This window comes from Convolutriloba macropyga, chromosome 4, assembly GCF_964194025.1.
Source record: "Convolutriloba macropyga chromosome 4, txConMacr16.3, whole genome shotgun sequence".
In the NCBI taxonomy this organism is placed as follows: Eukaryota; Metazoa; Xenacoelomorpha; order Acoela; family Convolutidae; genus Convolutriloba; species Convolutriloba macropyga.
The window spans coordinates 52,107,817-52,135,053 of NC_134471.1; the positions used below are offsets into that span (position 1 = coordinate 52,107,817).

The window sequence follows — 27,237 nt, forward strand, 5'->3', positions numbered from 1 at the left end:
CGACTTGAAGAGTCGTCCGATAAAAAAACTCTTCACAAAGCCCACCACTTCAGAAATATCAAAACAGAATTAAAAACTATATGGCTAGAAACAACCAATTTTTAGTTGGAAATGTAGTTAGGCGTTTCTGAGCGGGGGTGGGGTGGTAGGTAGGACATGCTGGGGGATTTGTAGGAGGTAGCGAGGTTAAGGTGTACGGGTAGGTACGAGGGGATAGGTGGGGGAGGGTAGGTATGTAGGTGTGTGTTGGGGTGGGAGGTGCAGGCAGAGGGAGTTGATAGGTACCTGTATGGTTGTCTTTAGTTTAGATAGGTAGGCGGTACTAATATGGTATCAAAAATTCGCAAAATAACCTTTTCACCTTGAATATTACCATCAGCTCCTAATTACTATACATTAACAACTAAGCTACTGTTGAAGTCTAATGTTCGAGAAGAAAATTCGGATCTATTCTGTTTCGCCCCCCCCCCAGTGTTTTTATGACCCCTAGTTACAAATTATATAGCACGTTCCTATGTCAGATAATAGCACGTGCGCCTGGGGTCATAAAAAATTTATGCTCACTAAGCTTGGGGGGGGCAAAACAGAATAGATCCGAAATTTCAAGTTCAAGTCATAGCATACCATTACTCTTCTTCGAGACATAAAAACCTGTAATACCAATACTCTTCGAGTCGCAAAAAAACCTGTAGAATATCAATACTCCTCGTCGATTTGTTAAAACCAAGAGCAGCGCAATATAGCTACGTTCAGCTTACAGCTTCGCAGCTTTGATAGTTGCTCAACTTCTATTGAGAGCAACTAAAAAAAACTTGGGTCTTTCCCATTATAGCCCCCCCATTATGGTATAATTACCATGATTGGGGGGGGGCTATAGGTTATCTGACCACTAAGATGGGGGGGGGCTATAATGGGAAAGACCCAAAAACTTTTGCAGTATTATTACAAGGCTTCTAAATGATACTGTCAATGTCTCTCTAAGAAAAATAATTTTTGGGATTGGGGTTTGTCCAGAAATGAGACCATTGGCACGTGATAAAAGAACAAAGACCGGAAACCAATAGCAGCATACCTTTACTTGGTGGTTGCTCTGCCTCTGTGTAGTCTACTTGTGCCTCCTTCTCTCCAGAAACGGCACTTTCTCCGTCTCCTCCGTACTTACTCCCTCCATCGCCATACTGGTCGCCACCGTCCTCTGCCTGCAGAAACAAGACATGCTACTCCGAGTGAAAAAACAATTTGAGTAATACTACCTTATTTTAAGCTGTTTTGAATTTTTATAACCTTTTTCCTCATTAGTGCTGGTTCAAGATTTCCTAATAGCAAAGTAGACTTTGAAGACAGGTAGTGCTGATGTTCAAGCTATGTAAAGAAATTTATCTTATTAATAATCAACCCTCGATGCCTTCAAGGCTCTTCAACCCTCTAGGTCTTTTGATAATTATCTGCCATTCACTAGTGCGTGAAATAATGGAATCATAGCTGGCAAATTGCCGGAAAATAGCCACCGTTGTGATCCGCTTGATGCACATCGGGATTGAAAACATACACAAACATAGCTGGCAGATTGCCGGAAAATAGCCGCGATAGACGCTCGTGGCTTTCCAGGAATTGAAACACCTAAAGAAATAAGATAGACAGATCGACCACCAGTCCTTCAATAGACCACTAGACTTTTCGGATTAGCTTCGGACTGTCAATTTTTGACACATACGTTCTATAAGGAAAACGCCCTTAAAGAGCTATTTCAAAATTGCTATTCGAAATCAAAAACTCAAGACTAATAATCACAAATTAGGGCATATAAGATTGGCACAACTTAGATGCACACTATTAACTAGTAAATCTTCATTAAAAATTAAAGTTCCATAAGTGAGTTCAGAAGTCAATTTTTTGAGTGAGGTAAGTCACGCAATTGACCTAAAAGCAGAAACGACGTCACGTACACAAATTTTGCCTGCAAAGCAATAGAAGTCACTGAAGTCAATTCCAAGAAGGCAATTCCAAGAAGTCAGGTCGTAAGAATCATCGATGGAGACGACGAATTAAAAAACATAGCCGGTAAAACACCGGAAACGACTCGAATCGTCGTGCAATATAATCTCTACCCTAACCTTACCGATATCAAAATATCAAAAAAGACACGAAAAACAAAATAAAAATACTAGTCCAAAAAAGGCCAAAGCGGTACACTTTTTAGTTCAGTGGTGTAGTTAGGTTCTGGGTGTAGGTGGGGGGGGGGGTGGTAGATGGGTTTGGTAGATGTGGGGATAGGTAGGTGGGGGGGGGGGGGGGTTGTAGATAGGTGGGGGAGTGTTGTAGGTAGGTGGGGGTAGGTACAAGGGGGTAGGTACCTGGGGGGGTGTAGGTACGGGGGGGGGAGGTACTTGGGGGGGGGGGGGTGTGGGTAGGTACGTGGGGGGAGGGGGTAGGTACGTGCGCGGGTATTTTTTTTTGTGGGGGGGGGGGTAGGAGGTAGTTAAACGGGATCAAAAATTCTCAAAATGACCTCTTCACCTTGAATATTACAGACATTTATCAATTGCTATACATTACACACTAAGCTATTGTTAAAGTCCAATGTTCGAAAACAGAAGTCAAGAATCGAAAACGGAGGTAAACGCTCGAAACGAAAGAAGTCAAAATTCAAGTCATGAACAAACTTGCTTTAGCTAAAAAAAACCTGTAGAATACCAATACTCCTCTTCGAGTCGTAAAAAACCACGATGTCCCCAATAATAGCCGCTATCGCTTCGCGGCTATTAAACAAAAAGAAAAATAAAAATCGACAAGAACTTATTTCTAAGTGTCAAAAGTTTTTTAATTTACTGAACAGTTTTCAGTTAGATTCTTAAATTGTACTTAAATCGGCTTCTAAGGTAAAACCTAGTGAGCTCAACACTATTAACAGCCAACAAACATTCTAATGAACTTTGATAATCTAATGCATATTGACCGTATTCCTAGAGCGCAACGTGAAGGTAGTGACTTCAAACGCAAAACAGTGATCGAAAAGTAAATCGAATTTAAAAACATAGCCGAAAGATTGCCGGAAAATAGCCGTGATAGATGCTTGTGGCCTTCCATGAATTGAAACAACTAAAAAAATAAGATAGACAGATCGACCACCAGTCCTTTAATAGACAGATACGGTCTATAAGGAAAAAACCCTAAAAGAGCTTTTTCAAAATTGATATCCAAAATCAAAAACTCAAGACTAATACTCAAGAATTAGATCATATAAGTTTGGCACTAATTAGATGCACACTATTGACCTTTAATTAGTAAATGTTCATAAAATTTAAAGTTCCATAAGTGAGTTCAGAAGTCATTTTTTGAGTGAGGTAAGTCACGCAACTGACCTAAAAACAGAAATGACGTCACGAACACAAATTTTAACTGCAAAGCAGTAGAAGTCACTGAAGTCACTGAAAAAGTCAATTCTAAGAAGTCAGGTCGTAAGAATCATCGATGGAGACGCGAATTAAAAAACATAGCAGGACAAGTCCTGAAACACAATTCAAAGAAAAGAATCAAAAACATAGAAATCATCTGCCTCACCAGCGGATCAATTGAACATTGCCAGCCAAAACACAAACGAAATCATCTAAAAAATTGAAACTAAAATAATCAAACAAACTAAACAAAAATATACTCATTGCTAAGACTCTTGAAGCTTTTACCGCTACGGCAAAATTTGATCCCTTTTACCTATTTTAATATACTTTTAAAATCAATTTTTTTTTGAAATCGGTCCAGTATTATCTCTGCAAGACCTGAAAAAAAATTCATTGGCCCTTGAAGATCGGATAATTCGAAAATGAAAAACTTTTTTAAAATTTATTGGAAAATTTAATGAAATGTTGCAATATCAAAATCTTCAGAATCATTTCTGTGTCTCTAGAGGCTATCCAGTAACCCAAGTCCAAGCCTTAAGAAATTCATTGGCTCAAAGATCGATAGGCAATATTTTTTAGAAAAAATTTCAGATTTCAAAAAAATAGAAATTCGTGCTATTAAAAACCTGAAACAATTAAATTTCACCAAGCAACTATTTAATAACTAACAAACATTGCATGAGGTTATCTGGCTACTGAGGCAAGAAAAATGCGTGAAAGGCAAATGCTTTGAAAAAACTTGAAAAAAATGCAAATTTTATCAAAAACTTTTTAAAATTCGAAAGGATAAATTGTTGAAACTAATCCATTGAAACTGACAAATCAATTGAAACTAACAATCATGCAGTAACTTTTTATCAGACAGTGGAATAGGTTTTTCTGGCACTTGAGATTGGACAAAAATCAAAAATTGACAAAAAAAATTAAAAACTTTAAAAAATTGCACATTTTATCAAAAAAAATGCTTAAATTCGAGACATTAAAATGTTGAAAATCCAAGTCATCGCAACTATAAAACTATGCAGTGCCCTATTATTAAACCTTAAATGAGATTATCTGGTCCCTGAAGCTTGAAAAACTCAAAAAATGACAAAAAAAATTGCAAAAATTAGTATCATTTTGCGAGTTTGTGTTTGTAGTACCAAACATATAGCTCATTAAATGGTCTTAACAAGTAATCTTGTCTCGCAAAATGCCTTCATCAACTTTTAAAAACTTCAACCTACGACTAATCAAACAAAAAAACTGAAAACATAGCCGGCAGATTGCCGGAAAATAGCCACGATAGACGCTTGTGGCGTTACCTGAATTGAAACAACTATAGAATAAAATAGACAGATCGACCACCAGTCCTTTAATAGACCACTAGACTTTTCGGGTTAGCTTCGGACTGTCATTTTTATGAGACACATAAGCTCTATAAGGAGAAAGCCCAAAAAGGGCTTTTCAAAATTAGGATCTTTTCCGTTTGTGCCCCCTCAGCTTAGTGGGCTCATATTTTTTGCACCCCCCAAATATTGGGGGGGGGGGGGTGGTGGGGGTGGGCACAAACGGAAAAGATCCCAAAATTAATATTCGAAATCAAAAACTCAAAACTCTAATATTTAAGAATTAGGGCATATGTTTGGTACTACTTAGATGCACACTATTGACCTTTAATAAGTAAATGTTCATAAAATTCAAAGAGCTCATAAGTGAGCTCAGAAGTCATTTTTTGACTGAGGTAAGTCATTGAAAAAGTCAATTCCAAGAAGTCACGGTAAGACGAAACAAAAATCTGTTAGACGAAGTAAAAAAAACATAGCAGGACAAGTCCTGAAATACAATTCAAAGAATTGAATGAAAAACTCAGACGTACTCTACCTGACCAGCAGATCAATTGAACGATTCCAGCCAGAACACATACGAAATCATCTAAAAAAATGAGAAATTAAAAGAATAAAAACTAAACAAAATATACTCATTGCTAAAACTCGAAGCTTTCAAACCTAAGGCAAAATTTTTTCCCTTTAAAAATACCTATTTAAAAATATGTTCAAAACCAATTTCTGTTTCTGAAATCGGTCCAATATTATATGTAAAAGACCTGAAAAATATTTGTTGGCCCTTGATGATCGATGATTAACTCGAAAATGACTGGACGAATATCAAAAACTGACAAAAACTTTAAAAAAAATTGCAGATTTTATCAAAAAAAATGCTAAAATTGGAGACATTAAAATGTTAAAAACCATTCCATTGTTACTAGAAACTATGAAGTGCCCTATTAACCAACCTCAAAGGAGATTGCCTGGTCCTTGAAGCCGGAAAAACTGAAATAATGACAAAAATTTTCAAAAACCTGAAAAAAATGCAAATTTTGTCAAAAAAAATTGTTAAAATTTGTGATATTCAAAAGTTGAAACCTATTCCATGGCAAATAAAATTTTTTCAGTAACTTATTATCCAACCGCTAATGAGGTTTTTTGGCCCCTGGGACTAAAACAACTTGAATAATGACAATAAATGTCAAAAAAATATGAAAAAATTGCAAGGTTTGTCAAAAAATGCTAAAATTCAGGATGGCAAAAAGTTGAAAACCATTCCATTACCACTAGAAACTATGCAGTAATCTATCAACAAACCCTTTATCAAACTCTAGAGCTTTCTTGGCACCTAGGGCTAAAAAACTCAAAAAATGACAAAAATTTTTAAAAAACCTGAAAAAAATTGCAAAAACTAGTATCCTTTCGCGAGTTTGTGTTTGTAGTACCAAAACTTATAGCTCATAAAATGGTCATAACAAGCAATTTTGTGTCGCAAGCGACCTTAATCAACTTTTAAAACTAAGACTAATCAAACAAAAACTCAAAAAAAATCACAAAAACATGAAAAATTGCACCATTTTGAGCCCAAAAACTCCTAAAAATGACCTTTGAACCTTAAATTAAGGCCATTCCAGCAGCTGCGCCAGTATTAGCACTTGAAGGACAACTAAAGCCCACTTTGAGCCTCTATTGAAACTTAATGCCCGCTGGGCTTTACCTGTTTATCCCGTTTTGAACGATCAAAGTCATTGAAAAATGTGTGAATACATCATAAAAACACAGCGCACCAATACAATTCAAATTCTTTGAATTGTAAAAAAATAGGAGCGGTATAATAGCCACCTAGAATTGAGGACGCGGCTATTAAAAAAATCACACAAAACATGAAAAATTGAACCATTTTGAATCCAAAAACTCCTAAAAATGACCTTTTAACCTTAAATTAAGGCCTTCCCAGCAGCTGCAACACTCTAAGCACTTGAAGGACTAGTAAAGGTCATTTTGGGTCTCTAATGAAACTTAATGCCGGCTGGGCTTTCCCTGTTTATCCCGTTTTGAAAATCATTGAAAAATGTGTGAACACATCTTAAAAAAAAACAACAGCGCCCCAATACAATTCAAATTCTTCGAATTGTAAAAAACCACGATGTCCCCAATAATAGCCGCTATCGCTTCGTGGCTATTGAAGAAACAACTGAAGACTTCGGAATATACTCAAAGTCGATATCTATTTGAGTCCCAGTCAATTACTTAAGAACTCACGAAACGAAATGTGTCTCTAATCATTTTTATGGTTATTATTAACAAACAAAAAACGAAACAAAACAAAAAATAACTTGAGAGGAAAATCAAGCCTGTTAAAATATGATGTAAAACATTAAATGCCACAAGTTATTAGCCGAAAAACTTGCACTGCGAATTGAAAAAACTGTAAAACGGTACACAGAGAATACCGACAAACGAAAAGCGAACAAAACGTTTAACTTACAACATTCCTTGCAAAATGCTCCATCTCAACAATTATTCAGAGACAACCCTGTAAGTTTTTTAGTTCGATCAGTGACTAACTCGATGCCTGTCAGAGACACAAAAATTACTTAATGCGAACAAAAAACCTGGAAAAATACAAATTTTTATCAATTATCATATTTTATAAACTGCACTGTATCATCTTCAACTGTTACCTCTTAGTAACAATACCTTTAAATAGCTCCCGATTACCTGGTGATGACAACAAAACCGACTAACGTCGGCGAATCGCTCCGAAACGATCGGCGAGCGGCTGGATTTGGTAGTAGTCAGCTAGAGCTCAGGGATGCTAACATGGGGAATTAACGTTGCGAAAAAAAAAGGGGGGGGGGGGGGGGGTTCGAGCGTTGTGAGGAAGATTCAGCGATGGGGGCAGGGTTTTGGGAGAGCTGTACAAGAGGGGGGTCCAAATCGCCAGGTTTGAGGAGAGTGGACGGAAGGAGTGTCAGGCGGAAGGAGTTCGCCTGCTTGGCCATAATTACTCTTCAAGTCATAAAAGGAGAGCGCATTAATAAAAACTGTTGAGAGGATGACGGCGGTTAATAATAACTACTTCATAGCAGACGATTCAATTGCCCTCGCGAAGACACAACCCAAGATAAAAAACCTCGACAATTCAGTTTGATCAACGAAAATGTTCCTCTTCTGTAATGTTCCACTAGCAACGCCAAGTATTTTCCTGTAATATTTACCTCAGACGGTGCCTCGTCGTCACCACCATAGACCTGACTGGCTCCTTCACCATACTGGTCACCACCGTCCTCTGCCTGAACAAACAAGACAATTTCAGAAGAACAAGAAATAATTACATATTGAGCTACGGTAGCAGGTAATAACAAATATTACATTAGTTGTTAGCTACAAAAATCAAATGAATTTTAGGAAGCAATATGACTGTTTAGGCATCGTTTCAGTCTTATTCAAACCTCTACATTTGATTGATCAATCTGATAGCATATCATATAAAAAAGGAAAATAAACACTTTTTAGTTGCCAATAATTATACTTGGTGTGGCATCTCCCTGATTAAGGAAGTTTCGCTATGGAGTTATTATCCTTCTAGTTCGGTTGTTATTCAGTATTTTGCTGAGTTTTTCCAAGTGCGGGGTACGAGGTAAAAACGTTCTGATTCTGCTAAGTTAATTTCTAAGTCAATAGGGGTGCTTGATACAAGCGACTGAACGGAGGTGTGGTAATGGCAAGAACTGAAATTATACAATTTTGCTGCGTGTAATATTTTTCCATTTTCTATTTTTATCAACCAATCAAAAGCTAAAGCGTGATACTTGGTTTGAATTTTTCTATGAGGTACAAAAGTACTTTATTATAACTGTTTTGATTTTGCTGTTGGCGAAAGAAGAGAAATGTGCACAAATTTCAGCAGGTAATTGCAATCATAAGAACACTGAAGAAAAGGGGAACCGTACTGGATAACACCCGTAGTACGTAACTTACTAGTTTAGCATGCCAGGCCATTCATCCCTGATTGTAAGTTAAATTTTTATTACCGCTTTTCTCATTTTTGCTTGTTCAAGACTTCACTCATAGCCATGCAAGTTAACTTTGAAGCCCGATAGGGAGATATAACAAAGAAATAATCCCTTTTCTGTAAATAATTTCCTGTAATATTAAGATTACCTCAGACGCTGCCTCATCATCGTCACCATAAACTTGACTCTCTCCATCACCCTCTCCTTTGTCGCCTTCACCCTCCTCTTCGCCTGCTTGGCTAGCAGCTTCACTTCTGAAATGAATCATACCATACTCCATCATCCTATTGCACAAAATTCGCATTTAAAGTCTTTATAAAGAGAGACACTCGTCTATGGAGACACTCGTCTATGTGATGTACAATTATTTAATTTCATAGCTAGCAGAAAATATCTGCACGAAAGTAAGTGGAAGGCAATCTTACAGCAAAAGTTTGTTACAATTTTTCCATGCAACAAAAAATGCCGTTCGTTTTAAGAACTCAATTGTATTGCATGGTACACGGCTTGCCATCCACTAGATTAAAAAAACAGCTATACACAATTTTTTCCACATTGTTAATCAGGAAAGCTACCACAGAACTCGTTCTTCACGAGCATTTTTTTGTTTCACAAACAGAATTAACTCGAAAACTAAAAAAGACGGTCAAAAAAGACCCTCTTCAAAACCAACCTATACGACTCGGCTAATAAACTAGGGAGCGCAGTTAAGGTCAGCGACTAATGCCGCAAAATGAACAAACATAACTGGATGGATCCACAAGGGATCGCAAGGCAACATTAACCAACGGTTACTTAAACCTCAAAAAGTTTCGTTTTTGGGGAATGCTTAGTTGAAGGATTCGGTGACGTTTTATTTTCAGCAGACGCTAAGAAAAGCTATGTATTTTCTCCAATTAAAGAGTACAAATAGGAAGAAATGACAAGCGAGAAGTATTTCTGGAACCCACAAGAAGGAATGGTTATCAATGTCTCTAAAAACTGACAAAAAGAACATTTCCAGCAAAAATTTTCAAAAATCTCAAAATTTCAAAATCTCAAAATATTTTCAAAATCTCAAAATTTAAAAATAAAATCTTTTATTATTTGCAATATTTCAGAATGGGCTATATCGAATACCTGAGAATGACTATTCAAATCAAAGATCGAGGGTGGTTGCACAGATAAAACTGGAAACCTGCTTTTTCAATTACTATTACTAAAAATAACTGCACTTTATGAAAACACCTCTTTGAAAACTGCAATCAAATCAAAAATTAAATTGCTCTGACAAACCAGGCGGTGATAAAATTGAGCACTGACTTGGTGTAGTATCAGTCGAAGATATCATACCTTGTATGACTCTTTTTCTCAAGAGAAAAATTCAATGGGTTTTGAGATATAATCAGAAAATTACCCAGCAAGTATCCGAATTGTATCCAAATGCGGTACAATTGGATGGTACAATTTTACTACAGCCATTTTGCTTCTGCTCCACTAGTCATTGACTAACAAAACATACCATTCTGGCTAAAAGACTTCGTTTCCCCATTAAAAAAACAATATGAAAATAGAAAAAAATTGCAATATATAGGGCAAAGATGACACGTAATTAAATATCACTGTGATTAACTAGCTCAGAAGAGTACGGTGATGCGTAATTGTTTTCCTTAAATAACACGATTTCAAAATATCTTCGCAAAGGGATAAAATCGCTCCCGGCTGGTGAGTTTTTTGAGATATTTGTAACAAAATGACCCGCTGAACTCCGTCTCTATTGAAACATGTAAAAACAAAAGATAAACACTGAAAGTCATTTTTAAGTGTCAAAAAGAAAATAAATAACGAAGAAAACAAATATGCTGAATTCAGTTTAAACTGGAACACAAAAAACTTAATACTGATACCAATTAGGAATTACTTTTATTAATTTAAAAATAGCCGGCAGAAAACTGGAAACTAGCCGCGATAAAAGCTTGTGGCCTTCCATGGAATAGAAACAACTAAAGAAAAAAGATTGACCACCAGTCATTTAATAGACCTCTAGAATTTTTGGGCGACATTCGGACTGCAATTTTTATGAGACACATACGCTCTATAAGGAAAAAGCCCTAAGCGCTTTTTCAAAACTGATATTAGAAATCAAAAACTCAAGAGTCTTATATTCAAGAATTAGGGCATATACGTTTGGCATTACTTAGATGCACACTAATGATCTTAAACTATTAAATATTCATAAAATTTGTTCATCAAGTGAGTTCAGAAGTCACTTTCTTGAGTGTGTTAAGTCACGCAATTGACCTAAAAGCAGAACAAAAGACGTCACGCACACAAATTTTAACAGAAAAGCAGTAGAAGTCACTTAAATTGGAAAAGTCAATGATCGCAACAATCATCGATGGAGACGACAAATTAAAAAAAAAAACCACGATGGGTGATATGCTCAAGGATGAATTGCTCTCGAACAACAGGTGATGGGAGCAATTATTTTAGGGTTGTAGCTGAGAAAATTTTTTATTTGTGAGAAAACTCTGACCTCATACGGGTTCGAACCCCAAACCTCCAAGAAAGTCGACAAGCATCTTTGCCACGGCTTTACCACGCTACCACGGCTTTGAGAATCAACCGTTAAAAATAGCGCTTCTATATCAGCGACAAACTTCATTTCGGAATGCGAACACATGAAATCTCAAAAACGAAGAACTGAAGCGTGAAAAAGTCACTGCGAGAAGTCACAGAGTGTTATCAAACAAAAAAAACAGAAACAGTCAATCAAAAATTTTGCATGAAAAAACCAACACAATTACAATAATTCTTCAAACGTCGTTCGCGAGCAGCAAAACAGTAACTTAAACGCGTTTCATTTGATTTCACTCTTTTGACCTTGATACTATTCACAATATTGTATAGATGTGCTGCATGAATTTTAAACTCCACTTAATTGAAATACTGCGCGTCTTAAAACAGAAGTCAAGCAAAAAAATCGTAAATTGTGTAAAACAAAAAAGTGGTGGAAATTTTTTAAAAAAATTAGCCAGAAAGAATCCAGAAACGACTAGAAGTCGAACTGACCAGATTGACTGACTTGGCCAATATAAAATTACAAAATCAATATCAGCATAAGGAATTTTCAACAAGGGCTTCTCTAACAGCATTAAAATTAAGAGGAACGCTGTTAAAAATGCTATCAAACTAGCCCAAATTTCGTACTCTTAAGTCTATAATGACCTTCAAGAGAAAACATACCCGGCAGATTGCCGGAAAATAGCCGCCGTCGAATCCAATAAGCATAATTGGGATTGAAAGAATAGAAGAGATTGAACAGAAAAGATTTTTGTACAAAAACATTTTTTAAGTCCGATTCATTTTGATGGCATTTCGTAGTTGAACAAATTTCTGTTTCTTAGAGAGAGGCTACAGGGGCTGCTATCAATACCAATAAGCATTAGAGATGGTACCTAAGTCTGATAGGAACGTTCAAATAGCGGGCATCTGAAATTGGGCTCTAAGGGTTTATCCCGTTTCTATTTCTGACATCAATTTTTATACTGACTCTGTTCATTTTGAATTGCTTTGCTGAGCAACTGATGTTCAAAATCACTTTTAGCAGAATGAGAGAAGAGAGAAACTAGCCTAGAGAAGTCAAAAAGATTTCACGCAAAATGTTGAAAAAGCGGCAAAATGAGGTAAAGCGAAACATTTTTTTGTTCGACCAAGTAAAAAAAATAGGAGCGCTATAATAGCCGGCTGAGAAGATGAGCGCGGCTATTAAAAAAGAAAAATTGAAGAAAAAACTGAAAACGCCGCCGTTGGCGCCACTTCAAAACAACAACCAGAGCCTTAGCATTAGCAGCATTAGCAGCCTAGGCACCAACAGCATTATATAACTTTGAAACTGGAAAAACATAGAATTTCTTAAAACTCGATAAAGGTCAAAACTGAAAAATTTTACAAGGTGGAACTGAAGCTCTGTACACCCCCCGAGTTTGGGAAGGGAAACCCTAAACGACCAAAGGTTCCAGCACACGGTTAGGGCTGGTCCTAAGCTATCCATGGACCCAACGAACATTGTTGCATCATATCCACAAGGGTGGATAGTACCACTTATATGGCAGAAAAAGTGTTCAAATTTTGTCATTTTTTGTTAATTCTTTCATCTGTTAATTATTTGAACTCCTAGGTGTCTGTTTAAGGTCAAATGCCGTATATTGAAAGCATCCAGTGTCAGGTATACATCTTCCTCGCTTAAAACAACAAAAAGCAAATAGTGCGGTAACTGGAAATTCACCATGTAAATATTGTTTAACCAATCAGAAACGAGTAGCAATGATGTTATAACGGACAGTAATCAGATCATCTACTTAACCAAAGTGTTTGATTAATGCAACCATATGAATATTAGAACCAATAGAGACTGTTATAAAGAGCAGTTGGCTCCCTTTTAGACTATAATTTGATTCTTCATCATCTTTGGTTATATTGAGCTTTCTTGCAAGAAGTTAGCAACATTACTATCATTGACTGAAGCCTTAGAAATTTCACTACGCGATTGAACATAAGTTAACACTTAGGACACTCTTAACTTCAACCAAACCTAAAGTTACAGTCCTTTATTACGACAGAGCGACTAATAGTTTTGACGAGATTATTAGTCAGTCGAAATTATTGGAAAACCAGGCCCGCGTTAAAATCAAGAATCAGGCCGTGAAGATAACGTTCCGCTGAGATTCTTGAGAAGCCGGATCTGAACAAAATTCTGCATCAAAAGAAGTCATAAAACCACTCTTTTTTTCCACCAAAACTTTTTTCAACCATTCGCCTCGGTTTATTTGCTTACTCATTTATCAAAAAAACAAAGCCAGGAGAAATACCGAAACAACTTGAAGTCGTCTTTGCTGATAGAACAGTTTTTCAGATAACTGGTATCTGATGGCAGTTGTCATCTAAGCAGAGACAAAAACAATCTTCATTGAAGTAAGAAAAAAATATCAAAGGGTAAATTAACACAGAAAATTAAGGCGATTCATATGTGTTTCCAATTCAGTTGATAAAATGACACATACAAACGGAAAAAATTTTATCATGCGAAAGAGACAATAAAATTACTCAAAACTTCTGATACAGAGCGGAAAAAACGGAAAAACGATTGAGAAAAACTGCAACTTTTCGTCAAATTTTAATGAAAACTATTTGAAACCCAAAAATTAATCAACTTTGTAATAAAATTGCATACCAGCAATAGGTTTGAGTTCAGTTACCAAAACACAAAACAAAACAGTGGGCCAAAAAGTGCTAAAAAATGTAAAATAGGTTAAACAACTTTGAAATAGAGTAAAACTCCCCTTTTCACCCAAACACTTCAAAACGCTACCGAATCAACCTGAATATTTTTCCATTAGTATAGAAAAACCTTTAAGACGACATGAAGCACAGCCCGCAGATTTGCCGGTAAAAAAGCCGCGATAGACCTCCTTGACCTTCATTACAACTCTGAAACAAAAACATACCCAGCAGATTGCCGGAAAATAGCCGCCGTTGATTCCAATAAGCATGAACGAGTAGAAGATATTGAAAAAAAAGATTTTTGTACAAAAAAAATTTTTTTAAGTCCGATTTATTTTGATGACATTTCGTAGTTGAACATACTTCTGTTTCTTAGAGAGAGGCTACAGGGACTACTATCAACACCAATAAGCATAAGAGATGGTAACTAAGACTTATAGGAACGACGTTCAAATAGCGGGCATCTAAAATTGGGCTTTATGGGTTTATCCGGTTTCTATTTCTGACTTCAATTTTTTATACTGACTCTGTTCATTTTGAATTGCTTTGCTGAGCAACTGATGTTCAAATTCACTTTTTGCAGAATGAGAGAAGAGAGAAACTAGCCTACAGAAGTCAAAAAGATTTCACGCAAAATGTCGAAAAAGCGGCAAAATGGTAAAGCGAAAAAAAGTTCGACGAAGTAAAAAAAAATAGGAGCGCAAAAATAGCCGGCGGAGACGATGAGGGCGGCTATTAAAAAGGTAGAGAGATTGTTGGTTACAACAGTTACATGAGATATATTGGAAAACTATAAAAGAAAAATGCTCTCTTAAAATTAGCTGTTCGAGGTGAAAAGTAAAAACAACTAAAATTCTTAAAATTAGAGCACGTAAGTTCTTGGTACAGTTTAGATGCACTCTAAAAATCTTCTAAAGCTTGCCAAAGAGAGCAACAATTGACGTCATGGAGGTAAAATCAACTGGAAAGCAAAAGTCACTAAAATGAAGAAGCCAAATGGTCGCAAGACTCATCGGTTAAAACGGCGAATAAAAACTACGATGCGATTAATAATAGGATCGCTATCGCTTCGCAGCTTTTAAAAACAAAATACGGCTAAAAAAATTTACTCGGGATAAGATTACTTAACATCAAAATATATCTCTCTGAAGAAGATAGAGCCAAAAACAACTCTTGTTTCTCTGCTCTTCAGATTTGCGCACTAAAACAATTTTTTAAACTTGGATCGCTCACCGAATGTTCGGCCGTTTGCTCGCTCTTGTAAAAAAAACAGCCTAAAGAATTTCAGATAGTAATTTTAAATCGTTTATGCCCACAAAATCCGCTCCTCAAATAAATAGTATCGAGCAGGAAAATAAGGATCTGAAGTCAAATAACAAAGAAAATGAGCCAAAGGTCATAATTACGTTAAAAATTAGCAAAATTTTATCAATTTTTGATTTAGTAAAAGTAAAAAAAAACTTGGTTTCATACGATAGAGACTGCGAAAATTCTCATACTATTAGACAAGCAAAAATAAGCTCAAAAACATCCCAAACTTTGAAAAAGAATTGAAACAAAAAATTGAAATAAATTGTAAAAAGACCTCTAAATTTTTTTGTTCAACTTCATAGTAATAAAAAAAACTTCAATTGAGATTGTAACCGAAAATACGTGAGAGAACTGGACATAACTTCAATTAAAAATGATAGCTTGAAAAAACAGACGAAAAGAACTGCTGAGCTGTATTTTGATTTAAAATCAGAATAACTTATTGCTCCTCTCATACAACCTTCAATTAGAGTGACACACACCCCCTTAACCATATCGCCTTGAATTAAATATAAAGAAAAATCGAATTGAGCTAGTAAGATTATTACTTTAGACTACAAAAATTCTTTAAGCGATAATTTTTCACATCTAACTTCATCGCTCTGTTTCAGAGGAAGGTATGCTCAAAATTAACACTCTTTTTCTGCTCTTCGAATTTGTTACCTGAAACAACTTTTCGAACATTATTCACTCCCTGAATTTCTGGTTTTTTTTCAATTGCTCATCACAATCGCTCCACAAGAAGAACAGAAAACTAGCACGCTTCTTCGAGTCGTCGTAAAAAACAGATCGCCACTTTTCTTCGTAAAAAGTTGCATAAAGACAACAAACCAATATAATTTAAATTCTCATAGTTCTGAGAGTTTTACAGAACTTATTAAGTAGCCTAGTGAAACCATTTCCCAGAAACATTAGCTAAATTTTAAAAACTTCTTTAAAAATGCCGAATGTTTATAAAAAAAATTTTCTCGCGTTGTCTCAATTTAATTCACAGCGGGTGTGGCCTAGAACAATTTTCGGATCTAGTCTGTTTTTACCCCCCACAGCTCATTGGACATATAATTCTTACCCCTCCCCCAAAGTAGCACGTGCTATTTTTTGCGAAGTAACGTATAATATAACAACACATAATTTGCAATTGAGTGCATTACTCACAACTTCTGATACAGAGCGGAAAAAACGGAAAAACGATTGAGAAAAACTGCAACTTTTTGTCAAATTTTAATGAAAACTATTTGAAACCCAAAAATTAATCAACTTTGTAATAAAATTGCATACCAGCAATAGGTTTGAGTTCAGTTACCAAAACACAAAACAAAACAGTGGGCCAAAAAGTGCTGAAAATCTGTAAAATAGGTTAAACAACTTTGAAATAGAGTAAAACTCCCCTTTTCACCCAAACACTTCAAAACGCTACCGAATCAACCTGAATATTTTTCCATTAGTATAGAAAAACCTTTAAGACGACATGAAGCACAGCCCGCAGATTTACCGGTAAAAAAGCCGCGATAGACCTCCTTGACCTTCATTACAACTCTGAAACAAAAACATACCAAGCAGATTGCCGGAAAATAGCCGCCGTTGATTCCAATAAGCATGATTGGGATTGAACGAGTAGAAGATATTGAAAAAAAAAGATTTTTGTACAAAAAAAATTTTTTAAGTCCGATTTATTTTGATGACATTTCGTAGTTGAACATACTTCTGTTTCTTAGAGAGAGGCTACAGGGACTACTATCAACACCAATAAGCATAAGAGATGGTAACTAAGACTTATAGGAACGACGTTCAAATAGCGGGCATCTAAAATTGGGCTTTATGGGTTTATCCGGTTTCTATTTCTGACTTCAATTTTTTATACTGACTCTGCTCATTTTGAATTGCTTTGCTGAGCAACTGATGTTCAAGTTTACTTTTTGCAGAATGAGAGAAGAGAGAAACTAGCCTACAGAAGTCAAAAAGATTTCACGCAAAATGTCGAAAAAGCGGCAAAATGGTAAAGCGAAAAAAAGTTCGACGAAGTAAAAAAAAATAGGAGCGCAATAATAGCCGGCGGAGACGATGAGGGCGGCTATTAAAAAGGTAGAGAGATTGTTGGTTACAACAGTTACATGAGATATATTGGAAAACTATAAAAGAAAAATGCTCTCTTAAAATTAGCTGTTCGAGGTGAAAAGTAAAAACAACTAAAATTCTTAAAATTAGAGCACGTAAGTTCTTGGTACAGTTTAGATGCACTCTAAAAATCTTCTAAAGCTTGCGAAAGAGAGCAACAATTGACGTCATGGAGGTAAAATCAACTGGAAAGCAAAAGTCACTAAAATGAAGAAGCCAAATGGTCGCAAGACTCATCGGTTAAAACGGCGAAAAGAACTGCTGAGCTGTATTTTGATTTAAAATCAGAATAACTTATTGCTCCTCTCATACAACCTTCAATTAGAGTGACACACACCCCCTTAACCATATCGCCTTGAATTAAATATAAAGAAAAATCGAATTGAGCTAGTAAGATTATTACTTTAGACTACAAAAATTCTTTAAGCGATAATTTTTCACATCTAACTTCATCGCTCTGTTTCAGAGGAAGGTATGCTCAAAATTAACACTCTTTTTCTGCTCTTCGAATTTGTTACCTGAAACAACTATTCGAACATTATTCACTCCCTGAATTTCTGGTTTTTTTTTTCAATTGCTCATCACAATCGCTCCACAAGAAGAACAGAAAACTATCACGCTTCTTCGAGTCGTCGTAAAAAACAGATCGCCACTTTTCTTCGTAAAAAGTTGCATAAAGACAACAAACCAATATAATTTAAATTCTCATAGTTCTGAGAGTTTTACAGAACTTATTAAGTAGCCTAGTGAAACCATTTCCGAAACATTAGCTAAATTTTAAAAACTTCTTTAAAAATGCCGAATGTTTATAAAAAAAATTTTCTCGCGTTGTCTCAATTTAATTCACAGCGGGTGTGGCCTAGAAAAATTTTCGGATCTAGTCTGTTTTTACCCCCACAGCTCATTGGACATATAATTCTTACCCCTCCCCCAAAGTAGCACGTGCTATTTTTTGCGAAGTAACGTATAATATAACAACACATAATTTGCAATTGAGTGCATGAAAAAACACTGGGGGGAGACAAAATAGAGCCACATTTTATTGAGTGTAAAAAAATTCGACCATGGAGGTGAGGTGTTCGCAGTCTGTCCAAAATTACCAGCGAATCGGAGCTCTGTGCGACAGCTGTAACAACAACAACCATAGAGGTGATCGAATCCGTGATCTTTCGCAAAAATCAAGAAGCCAGGAAAAGTTCGAGAAGTACTCGAGAATTAAAATTGAGATAATGCTCTAGAACACAATGGTCGAGCGGTCTCAATAATTTCTTCAAACGTCGTTCGAGACCATCATACGACAAATTAACACGATTAAAATCACGCCGTTAGAATTTAAATATATAGAAACCTAATTTTCAAAATATTTCCATAAAATTTAATTACCAACTCTAACAATAAACAAACTTAAAACAGAAACAACTGAACAATCATCAATCACAAAATGATACACTTAAAAGGAGTCAAATATCATGCATAACACCCTTGTTCACATTTTTAATAGGTCGGCATTTTCTGTACCGTGATTCTGTATTTTCAAAAGAGGCTTTTGAAACTTTCTACTTTCTTTTTTGAAACTCCGTACTTTCAACTTTCTACAGTGTATCATTTGTACATAAACAAAAGTATTTCAACATCAACTGCTCCAACTGCTCAAGTTCTCTGAAAACAAATAGCAAATTTCGTAAATTTTTCGAGGAATTCAATTTTGGGTTGAACAAAGATAATTAGCAAACAGAGTGAACAAACCTTTCCAAAGATTAACTTTCCGATGGCGCGAGTCTTTGCGTGCAAAATACGCCTTCGCCTATCACAACAGGGCTTTAAAATTGATTGGAGTCTCGCGATTTTATTCTTATTTCTTATTTGTAATCAACTGAGGGCAGAAGTGAGTAAAGCTTTATGGAAATCAACTCCTATAAATAAATAGTGATAGAATGGTAGCTTTTCCACAGTTCCGTTCAAAACAGGCAAACAGCTATTTAAATCCAGGAATTGCGATAAAAAGTAGTTAATAGTTCAGACTAAGCGCAGAAAATTTTTTTGATTGATGGTTCGAGACCTGAAACCTACCCGACATTTAGTCAAAAATTACTGCATTTCGATTGCTTCACGTAACCCCGAACATAACCCACGAAAGAAAAGAGGAAGAGCATGCAACTGATGATGTTTTGAAGATGCCGTTAAGGGTGTTTTTGAAAAAGGGCAAAACATCAAAAATGACGTGCTATTTCGATTGAATTGGTAGTTCAATACTACAGCTTATTGAGTGAAAAGCGTGTTGTCATTAATACCATTAAGCATTAGACCTAGCAAACAAAACAGACGAAAGATTTAAGTATTGGGTATTAACCCGAAAATTTTGAGAGTTCAGCGCGTGTTGTATTTTGAAGCTGCTCTCCGCGACCTGAGCAAAGAATAAAATAGCCTAGAAAAGTGAAAAATCAAAATCAGACTCATGTAAAATAACAACGTGGACAAAAGCTTGAGCGAAAAAACAGAACGCCTACAAAAAACAGTAGACTAACTTCGGAAGAATTGCTCTCGAACCACTAGTAGGAGCTCTAATCTATTGCAGCCTGCTTTTAACGAGGTAGAGAGGGGTGGAAAAGTATCATGGATGAGGGGACTAAGAAGTTCGCTAAAGGGCTTCAAATGAATTCTTTAAGAGGTTATTAAATTCCACTATTAATATACAAACTGACACCAATTTCGGCAGACTCCCTATTCATTTTAGTGGAGACCTGCGGTCAATTGAGTTCAGCTGTCTAAATTGTACATGAGAGAGATATATAGATCACGCGAAACGCAAAAAGTCACTTGAAAGGTCAAAACGGTAAACATAGCTGGCAGATTTCCAGAAAATAGCCGCAATAGATTCGTAGATCGGCAGTTTAAAAAAGACAGTAAAAACGACAGACCAAAAAATTCGTCTTTTCATTGAAGGCTGACCTGTTATATTTTGATTAAAAATCTGTCTGAGTTATTGCTGCCTCTATTAGCTGATCTCAAATAACCTTCATTTAGAGTGACACACACCCATTTGACCTTATCTCTTTGAATTAAAGTAAATAAAAGTCAATTTTAAAGTGAGGAAGTCATTTTTGAGAGTGAGGTAAGTCAAGTGTGACCAAAAATTTAATCACGCACATGTGATTAACAAAAAACTCGCTTCACTAAGAGCAATAAATGACGTCACACATGCAATTCAGTTGAAATTGCATGAACGAATGAACAAAAAGTGGCTGTGACGTCATATGGTCGTAACAAAAATCGTGACGACGAAATAAAAAACATAGCAGGACAAGTCCTGACGTACAATTCAAAGAATTTTCATTGACTAAACAGAACAACTAGATCTGGAATGGTTGATGAGTGAATTGAGAAAACTAATTTTTAAAAAATCAGATCAAAAAAATTAAAAAAAAAAACAGAAGATCAATGTCAAAATGCCGCATGTGAAGAAAAACAACCACTAGCGAGAATTGAAAAACTAATTCAAACAAAAAAAACTAGGACTAGAATGAGCTGTGAATGGATTGGAAAAACGATCTAGAAAAAAATCCGATCCAAAAAATCGAAAAAACAGTAAAAATCAGAGTGAAATTGCCGCATGTGAACAAAAAACCACTACCGAGAAACCGAATTTTTGTTCAAATACCGTTTTCTAACTCTACTTTAAAGTTAGAGCGAAAAAAAATCACTCCGCAAAACCACTCGTTTTTTCACTGCATTTCCTGCTTCGGCGTGACCAAAATCACTACTCCAATTTGACTTCAAAAATCATGAAAATGTGTGAACAGATCTTAAAAAAAAACATAGCCGGAAGAATTCCGGAAACGACTCGAAGTGAAAATCCCTCTAAACGCCATCCAACTACTCATCAAACAAAACGTGCCTTCACTAATTTATGATTATCTTGAAACAAAGTCATGAAACAAAAAAGTAAAAACAATAAAATCAAATCTGTTAAAATATGATAAAAAATCTGATCAAATTTTGTTATAAACTTAGATTCCGAAAAAACTATCTCTGCCAAAATAACTTCATCAAAGCAACTAGTACTTACATAAACCATTTATGTGAATTTTGGAAAAATACTTAAGGCTAAAAATATGAAAAAAAAAGTCTTAAAAACAACTTTCACTGAAAAACTGGAAAAAGTTACTAAATTTTTTAATATTTCAAAAAATATATAAATCCAAAGAAAAATTCCCTCCAGCCAATATGGTATCCAGATGCTCGAAAAACAATAGGCAAGTCATAATAGGCAAAGAAACTTAGCTAAAAACAGAAAAAAAACCGAAAAAATGCAAAAAAATTAAGAAAAATAGTTCCAATTTTCGCCATTTTTTTCTCATATTTCTCAACAAAAAAATGATTCTTACCCACAATACTGTAACTAATTGTTGCCATAAAATTTCTCAAGTACAAGGGGTTTCTTCAATACCCATTTGAGCCGGTAAAACAAAATATTCGTCAAAAAAAAAACGCAAAAATTAGCCTGAAAATCAGCAAAATACATTAAAAACCTCCGAATATCATAAATTTCATATGAATTTCCAAAAACCTTCAAACCACTACCGAAACCAGCCAAAAATTAAAACAACAGTATAACCAAACCTCTCAACCAAAACAAATAAAAAACTGCTTTAAAATGCCGCATGTGAACAAAAAAATATCGCTCGCTTAGAGAAAATTTTTTCACACATCAATTTCTCGCTCTCTCAAAAACAGCGGTATGAACAAAAACCACTCTCTTTTCGCTCCGCTCTTCACTTTTGTTCAGCGCCAAAATCACTCCAAATTTTTTCACGCGTTTCATTTCCCGCCTCAAAAATCACTCCAATAAAATTGATTAAAAAAAAGGACTTCTCCAATACTCCTCTTCGAGTCGTAAAAAGACAGCGCCCCAATACAATTCAAATTCTTTAAATTGTAAAAAAACCAAGAGAAGGCCAATAATAGCCCCAGCTATCGCTGTGCGGCTATTAAACATAGCCGGTAGAGAAAACATACGAGAAAACATAGCCGGTAGAATACAGGAAACGACTCGAAGGGTCGTAAAAAAGAATCTCGAAAGTAACCTTTCCTGAATAAAAATTACAAAAACGGGTTTGCGCCGTTTGGCTAAGTGGGGGGAGGTAGGTAGGTTGCCGTTCTAAAACAGAAGTAAAGCCAACTGTTTAAAAGAAGTTACAAAAACGCAGAAACAATTTTAGGCTCCTGGTTACGTTCTGGAGTCTGATGGTGAGGATCAAGTAGTGGACTGATTTCTATATATTAAACATAAACAGACAAAAGCCGGATGAAGTGCTCTCGAACTACAAACGGTGCAAATTAATTTAGAGGGCGCGTAGCATAAAATTCTATTAAAAACCAAAAACTTGTACAAACGCAGTTTTGTCATCTCATTTTAACAACAGTGCACAACAATTTCCCGCAATATAACTGCTTTTGACTCCTTTTACAACTCCATCTAGACTTCCTCAAACTTGACTTTTCATTGACACTGACAATTGAACAAGTGTGAACAGACCATATAAAAACAGCGCCCCAATAAAATCCAAATACTTTGAATTACGAAAACCCACGATGAGTCCAGAAATTACCTTGCTATTCGTTCGCTGCTATTAACATCATAGTAGACGAAGTCCTAACCTACCATTCAAAATTCTCAATAAATAAACCTCGAGAGGACTAGGAAAATACTTTCAAAACAATTCACAAAAACAATTCTGATAAAAAAACTCGATATATAACCGGCACCTCAGGAACCGCTGCTGATTAAAATTGTCTTGAGCTGAATGAGCGAACAAGAAAAAATGTTTACGATACCTAAAACTACAAAACGCCTGGCAAACTTAAAATGAATGCCAGTGGAACGAATTTGTTAGAATGAACTACAACAAAGAAATGCTTTGAAAATGCGTCAGTTTGAAAAAATTTCTGCACTTATGAAAGTTTCCCTTAAGGAAATTATATCCCTCACTCGGAAACGTTACCACTCTCACTTCTCTCTGTTCTTGGAATTTGTTCAGCAGCTTGCTCAGGGGCACTTCCTGCTTGGAAAACTTATTGATGAAAAATGACGCTCCTCAGAATCACTCGTAGAGTCCTAAAAAACGGCAGCGCCAAAAAAGCAGGCTGACAATTAAACAGCAGTAAAAACAGAAGTTAAGTTGCCGCACATGAACATAAAAACCACAATCGAGAAAGCGAATTTTTTTCAAACAACATCTCACTACTTAAAAATTAGAGTGATAAAGTTTTACAGCACAAAACTACTCACTTCTGGTTCCATTTACGGTTTCAGCGTGACAAAAACAGAGTCAAATTTGACTTCAAATCTAATAGTAACACCCCAACAGATCTTCAAGAAAGACATCGCTTCTATACAATTCAAACCTCTGAATTGTAAAACAAACTACCATCAATAATAGCTCAACAATTGCTATCGCAGCTATTCAACATCCAAAAACATAACCGACTAACGTCGGACGAATTGCTCTCAAACGACCGGTTGGCTTCGTCAGTAGCTAGTCACGGTGTAAAGAGACTAGCTTTAACTTAATTGAAGGAGCGTGAGGTGAGCGCATCGTGGGGATGCACCGGGGGGGGGGGGGGCAACTGTGAGTGCGGGGTGTAGGTAACGGTGAGAGGGGGTATTTGGCTGCATTACAGCCTGAACGATGTAGAGAGATAGGAATTGGGGGGTGGGGGGGGGGGGGGGTGAAGTGAGGGGGTGATGAGGGGGGAGGGGGGGGGGGTAACCTCTAAGAACCCTTCACGCCATAAGTATAAGTTTCCAAAACAGTTTCTGTGAATCGCATACTTTGAGACTAGTGCGCTAAAAGGCTCTAAGACCACTTAATGCCCGCTGGGCGCTACCTGTTCATCCCGTTTTTGAGGACTAAAAGTCAAATGGGTCAGACAAAAATCGGTCACGCGAAAAATCTTATAAAATTTGACACAAACTTCGTTTGAGAGCAATTAAACAATGAAATCTAACTTGGCTTGGCTCTTCACGCTGGATGGCTTTCGCTTCTTGCCATCTTCTGGGATCTCGTCACTGTGTGTCTCGAACACCGCATTCAACAACTCCAGTGCCTCCTCCCCATCATATACAGGCTCTCCCCACAACATTGGTCGCCTCTTCACAGGGGGCATGCTATCCTTTTCCTCTTCTTCCTTTTTACTCTTCTTTCCTGCAAACATTTTGGCTTAAATTTACTGTGGCACACGACAAAACACAGCCGGCAAACTACCGGAAAAAAAGGAGACGTTGACCTCCTTGACGCACATTTGACCTCCTTTTTTCTTGGTGTCAAAAAGTTTGGTGCGCAGTTTCAGTCAGATTCTAAATTATAATTCATTAAGCTTCTAAAGTGAAAGCTTAATACTTAGCTTAATACTAATACCAGCTGGCAATCAATTTAATGAAATTTAGCAACCGCGACTAGTAATAATCCACTGACTTAATGCCGGGATTTCTCGGTTTATCCCATTTCTTTGATTTTGCTCTTTTGATCTTGACCATATTTACTACATTGCGTAATTCAATGTTTAGAAGAAACTAAACTCCATTAAATTGAAACAGCGAGTGACGGAAGTCAGACGTCAAACGTGAAAGTGGTGACTGATGTACAACGAAAACCACGTTCGACGTTCAAAACGATTTTTGAAAAAACAACAGGACAAATTCTAAATTTTAATCCAATAAATTGTACTAAATAACAATCTGAAAAGAAACAATTCCCCAGAAACGTCAAATTTTGACAGTCAACAAAGCGCAAAAAAACTAAATGCGCAAAAACGAACAAACAAATTTTATTCTCCAGAAAACAGTTTTGTGACAATCATCAACAATAATATCAAGTTAAATATCTATTGACATTACGCATCTTAAGAAAGCTGACACCATGGATCAGCATTTCCGAACGTGACATACAGGGTCAAAACAGGCAAATAGCCAAAATTTGCAATAATCAGAACATTTCTGTAAATTTGTGGCGAGTTAGAAAAAGATAGTCATAGCAAAAAAGGCATAATTATAACAAAACCTAAATCAAAGAAAACTACATAACTTTTGTGCCAAAAGTTCGATTAGATAGAGGAAGCACAAAAAGCACAAAATAAATGAAACATTTAAAATTTCACTAACCTAGCTGGCAGATTGTTAATGCGTTTTTGAATAGCTGGGATAGTTTGTCAGAAAAGAGCTGTGATAGAAAGTAGCTGAAAAGAAATTACAAACAAGCCAAACAATACTCCTTTTCATTAAATGCAGAGAAGTCATTTTTTGATTAAGTATCTGTATACCTTATTGCTGCTTGTGTTAGCTGCTCTTAAATAACCTTTGATTAGCGTGACATTCTCTCGTCCTTATCTCTTCGAATTAAATCAAAGAAAAGTCGGATCAATTCTGCTTTGCCCCTCCCCAAGATCATTGGGCTTATATCTTTTAAGCCCCTAAGGCGCACGTGCTATTTTTTACATAGTAATGAGCTATATAACAACATATGATTTAAGTGGATGGCGTAAAAAATACTGAGTGGGCCAAAAAAATAGATCCGAGAAGTCTATTACAAAGAGAGGAAGTCATTTTAGTATTGACTAAAAAAAATAAAAAGACTGATTGATATACATAAGCGTTTCAATTGAGAACTATTTTGAATTCAATTCACTGTTAGACATACTCCTGCCTCTTGTTGAGCGGATCAAAACCATTAGAGATGGAGAGAGACTAAGACTTGTAAGAAAAAAAGTTCAAGTACCGGGCATCTTAAATTGGGCCTTACGTGTTCATCCCGTTTTTATTCTTGATTTCGTTATTATGACACCGTTTACAAAAGATTGCTTTGCTCAGCAACTGCTTTTTAAAAACACCAGCCTGGAAAACCAGCCTGGAGAAGGCAAAACGATTTCACGCAAATAAGCGGTGAAATCAGGTAAAAGGAAAAATTTAATCGACGATGTAAAAAATAAGAGCGAAATAATAGCCTGCTGAGGAGATGAGGGTAGCCGCTAATTAAGCAAATGAACAAAAACACTCGCTCTACCAAGACCGAAAAGTGACAACAAGCAGGCAATTGAGTTGAAATTGCCCGCACGAATGAACAAAAACCAGAATTGAAGTAATTGTGCAGTCATATGAACGCAACAAATCTGGAGAAAGAAATAAAACAAACAAGATAAGGCCCATAATGGCCCCAGCTTTCGCTTTGTAGCTATTAATAACACTTTAGAAAACAATAAATATCCAAGTAATCAAAAATAGCCAAAAAAGGAGCATAATTTAACCAAAAAACACCAAAAAACCAATGATAACTTTTATTATTGAGACTAAGCGACAAAATCACAAGAGAGGCAAAAACGGGCACAACTCAAAAATCAGAACGGGTAGAACTCAAAAATCCATTAAAATATTTTGAAGACCAAAGATCTAAAAATCATTAAAAGCACGGCTATTAAATGCATCCAATCACTGATTCCTTAATGCTTTGTAAGTAACCGATAGTACATGTCATTAACGGTGTAAATTGAAAAGACAAGAAAATGAACAATATATATAGGCCTAACTTGCAAAAAATGACTGATCTTCAAAGTTATAATTTCATTAGCTATGCATTTCAGTCGTTAATTCGGTTCAATCCTTACTATGAGCAACCAAACACACCTCCACTTAATGAGACTGATTGCCAATATTTTTTTGAAAGCAAAGAGTATTTAAGCGATAGACCCAATTAGCTATGAACTGAAACAACTGATTTATTACCACACTATTGACGAAATGGACCTGCGAATAATGAATAAGTGATAAAGCAA

At 36.0% G+C, this 27,237-nt stretch overlaps 1 protein-coding gene across 3 annotated transcripts in view; it reads right to left on the reverse strand.

The window, feature by feature from the left end:
• The window catches only part of LOC142338497 (uncharacterized), a 175,607-nt gene that overhangs the window by 24,369 nt on the left and 124,001 nt on the right, over window positions 1–27,237 (reverse strand). For 2 of the 3 annotated variants that reach the window (XM_075388277.1, XM_075388279.1), the window contains exons 12-15: window positions 24,422–24,617; window positions 8,873–8,978; window positions 7,927–8,001; window positions 1,073–1,199 (exon numbers count right to left, since the gene is read on the reverse strand). In XM_075388277.1, the coding sequence (XP_075244392.1) occupies window positions 1,073–1,199; window positions 7,927–8,001; window positions 8,873–8,978; window positions 24,422–24,617 (504 nt within the window). Of the gene's footprint in view, window positions 1–1,072; window positions 1,200–7,926; window positions 8,002–8,872; window positions 8,979–19,040; window positions 19,072–19,158; window positions 19,217–24,421; window positions 24,618–27,237 lie in introns of those variants that run through there. The other variant, XM_075388278.1, reaches the window with a different exon arrangement.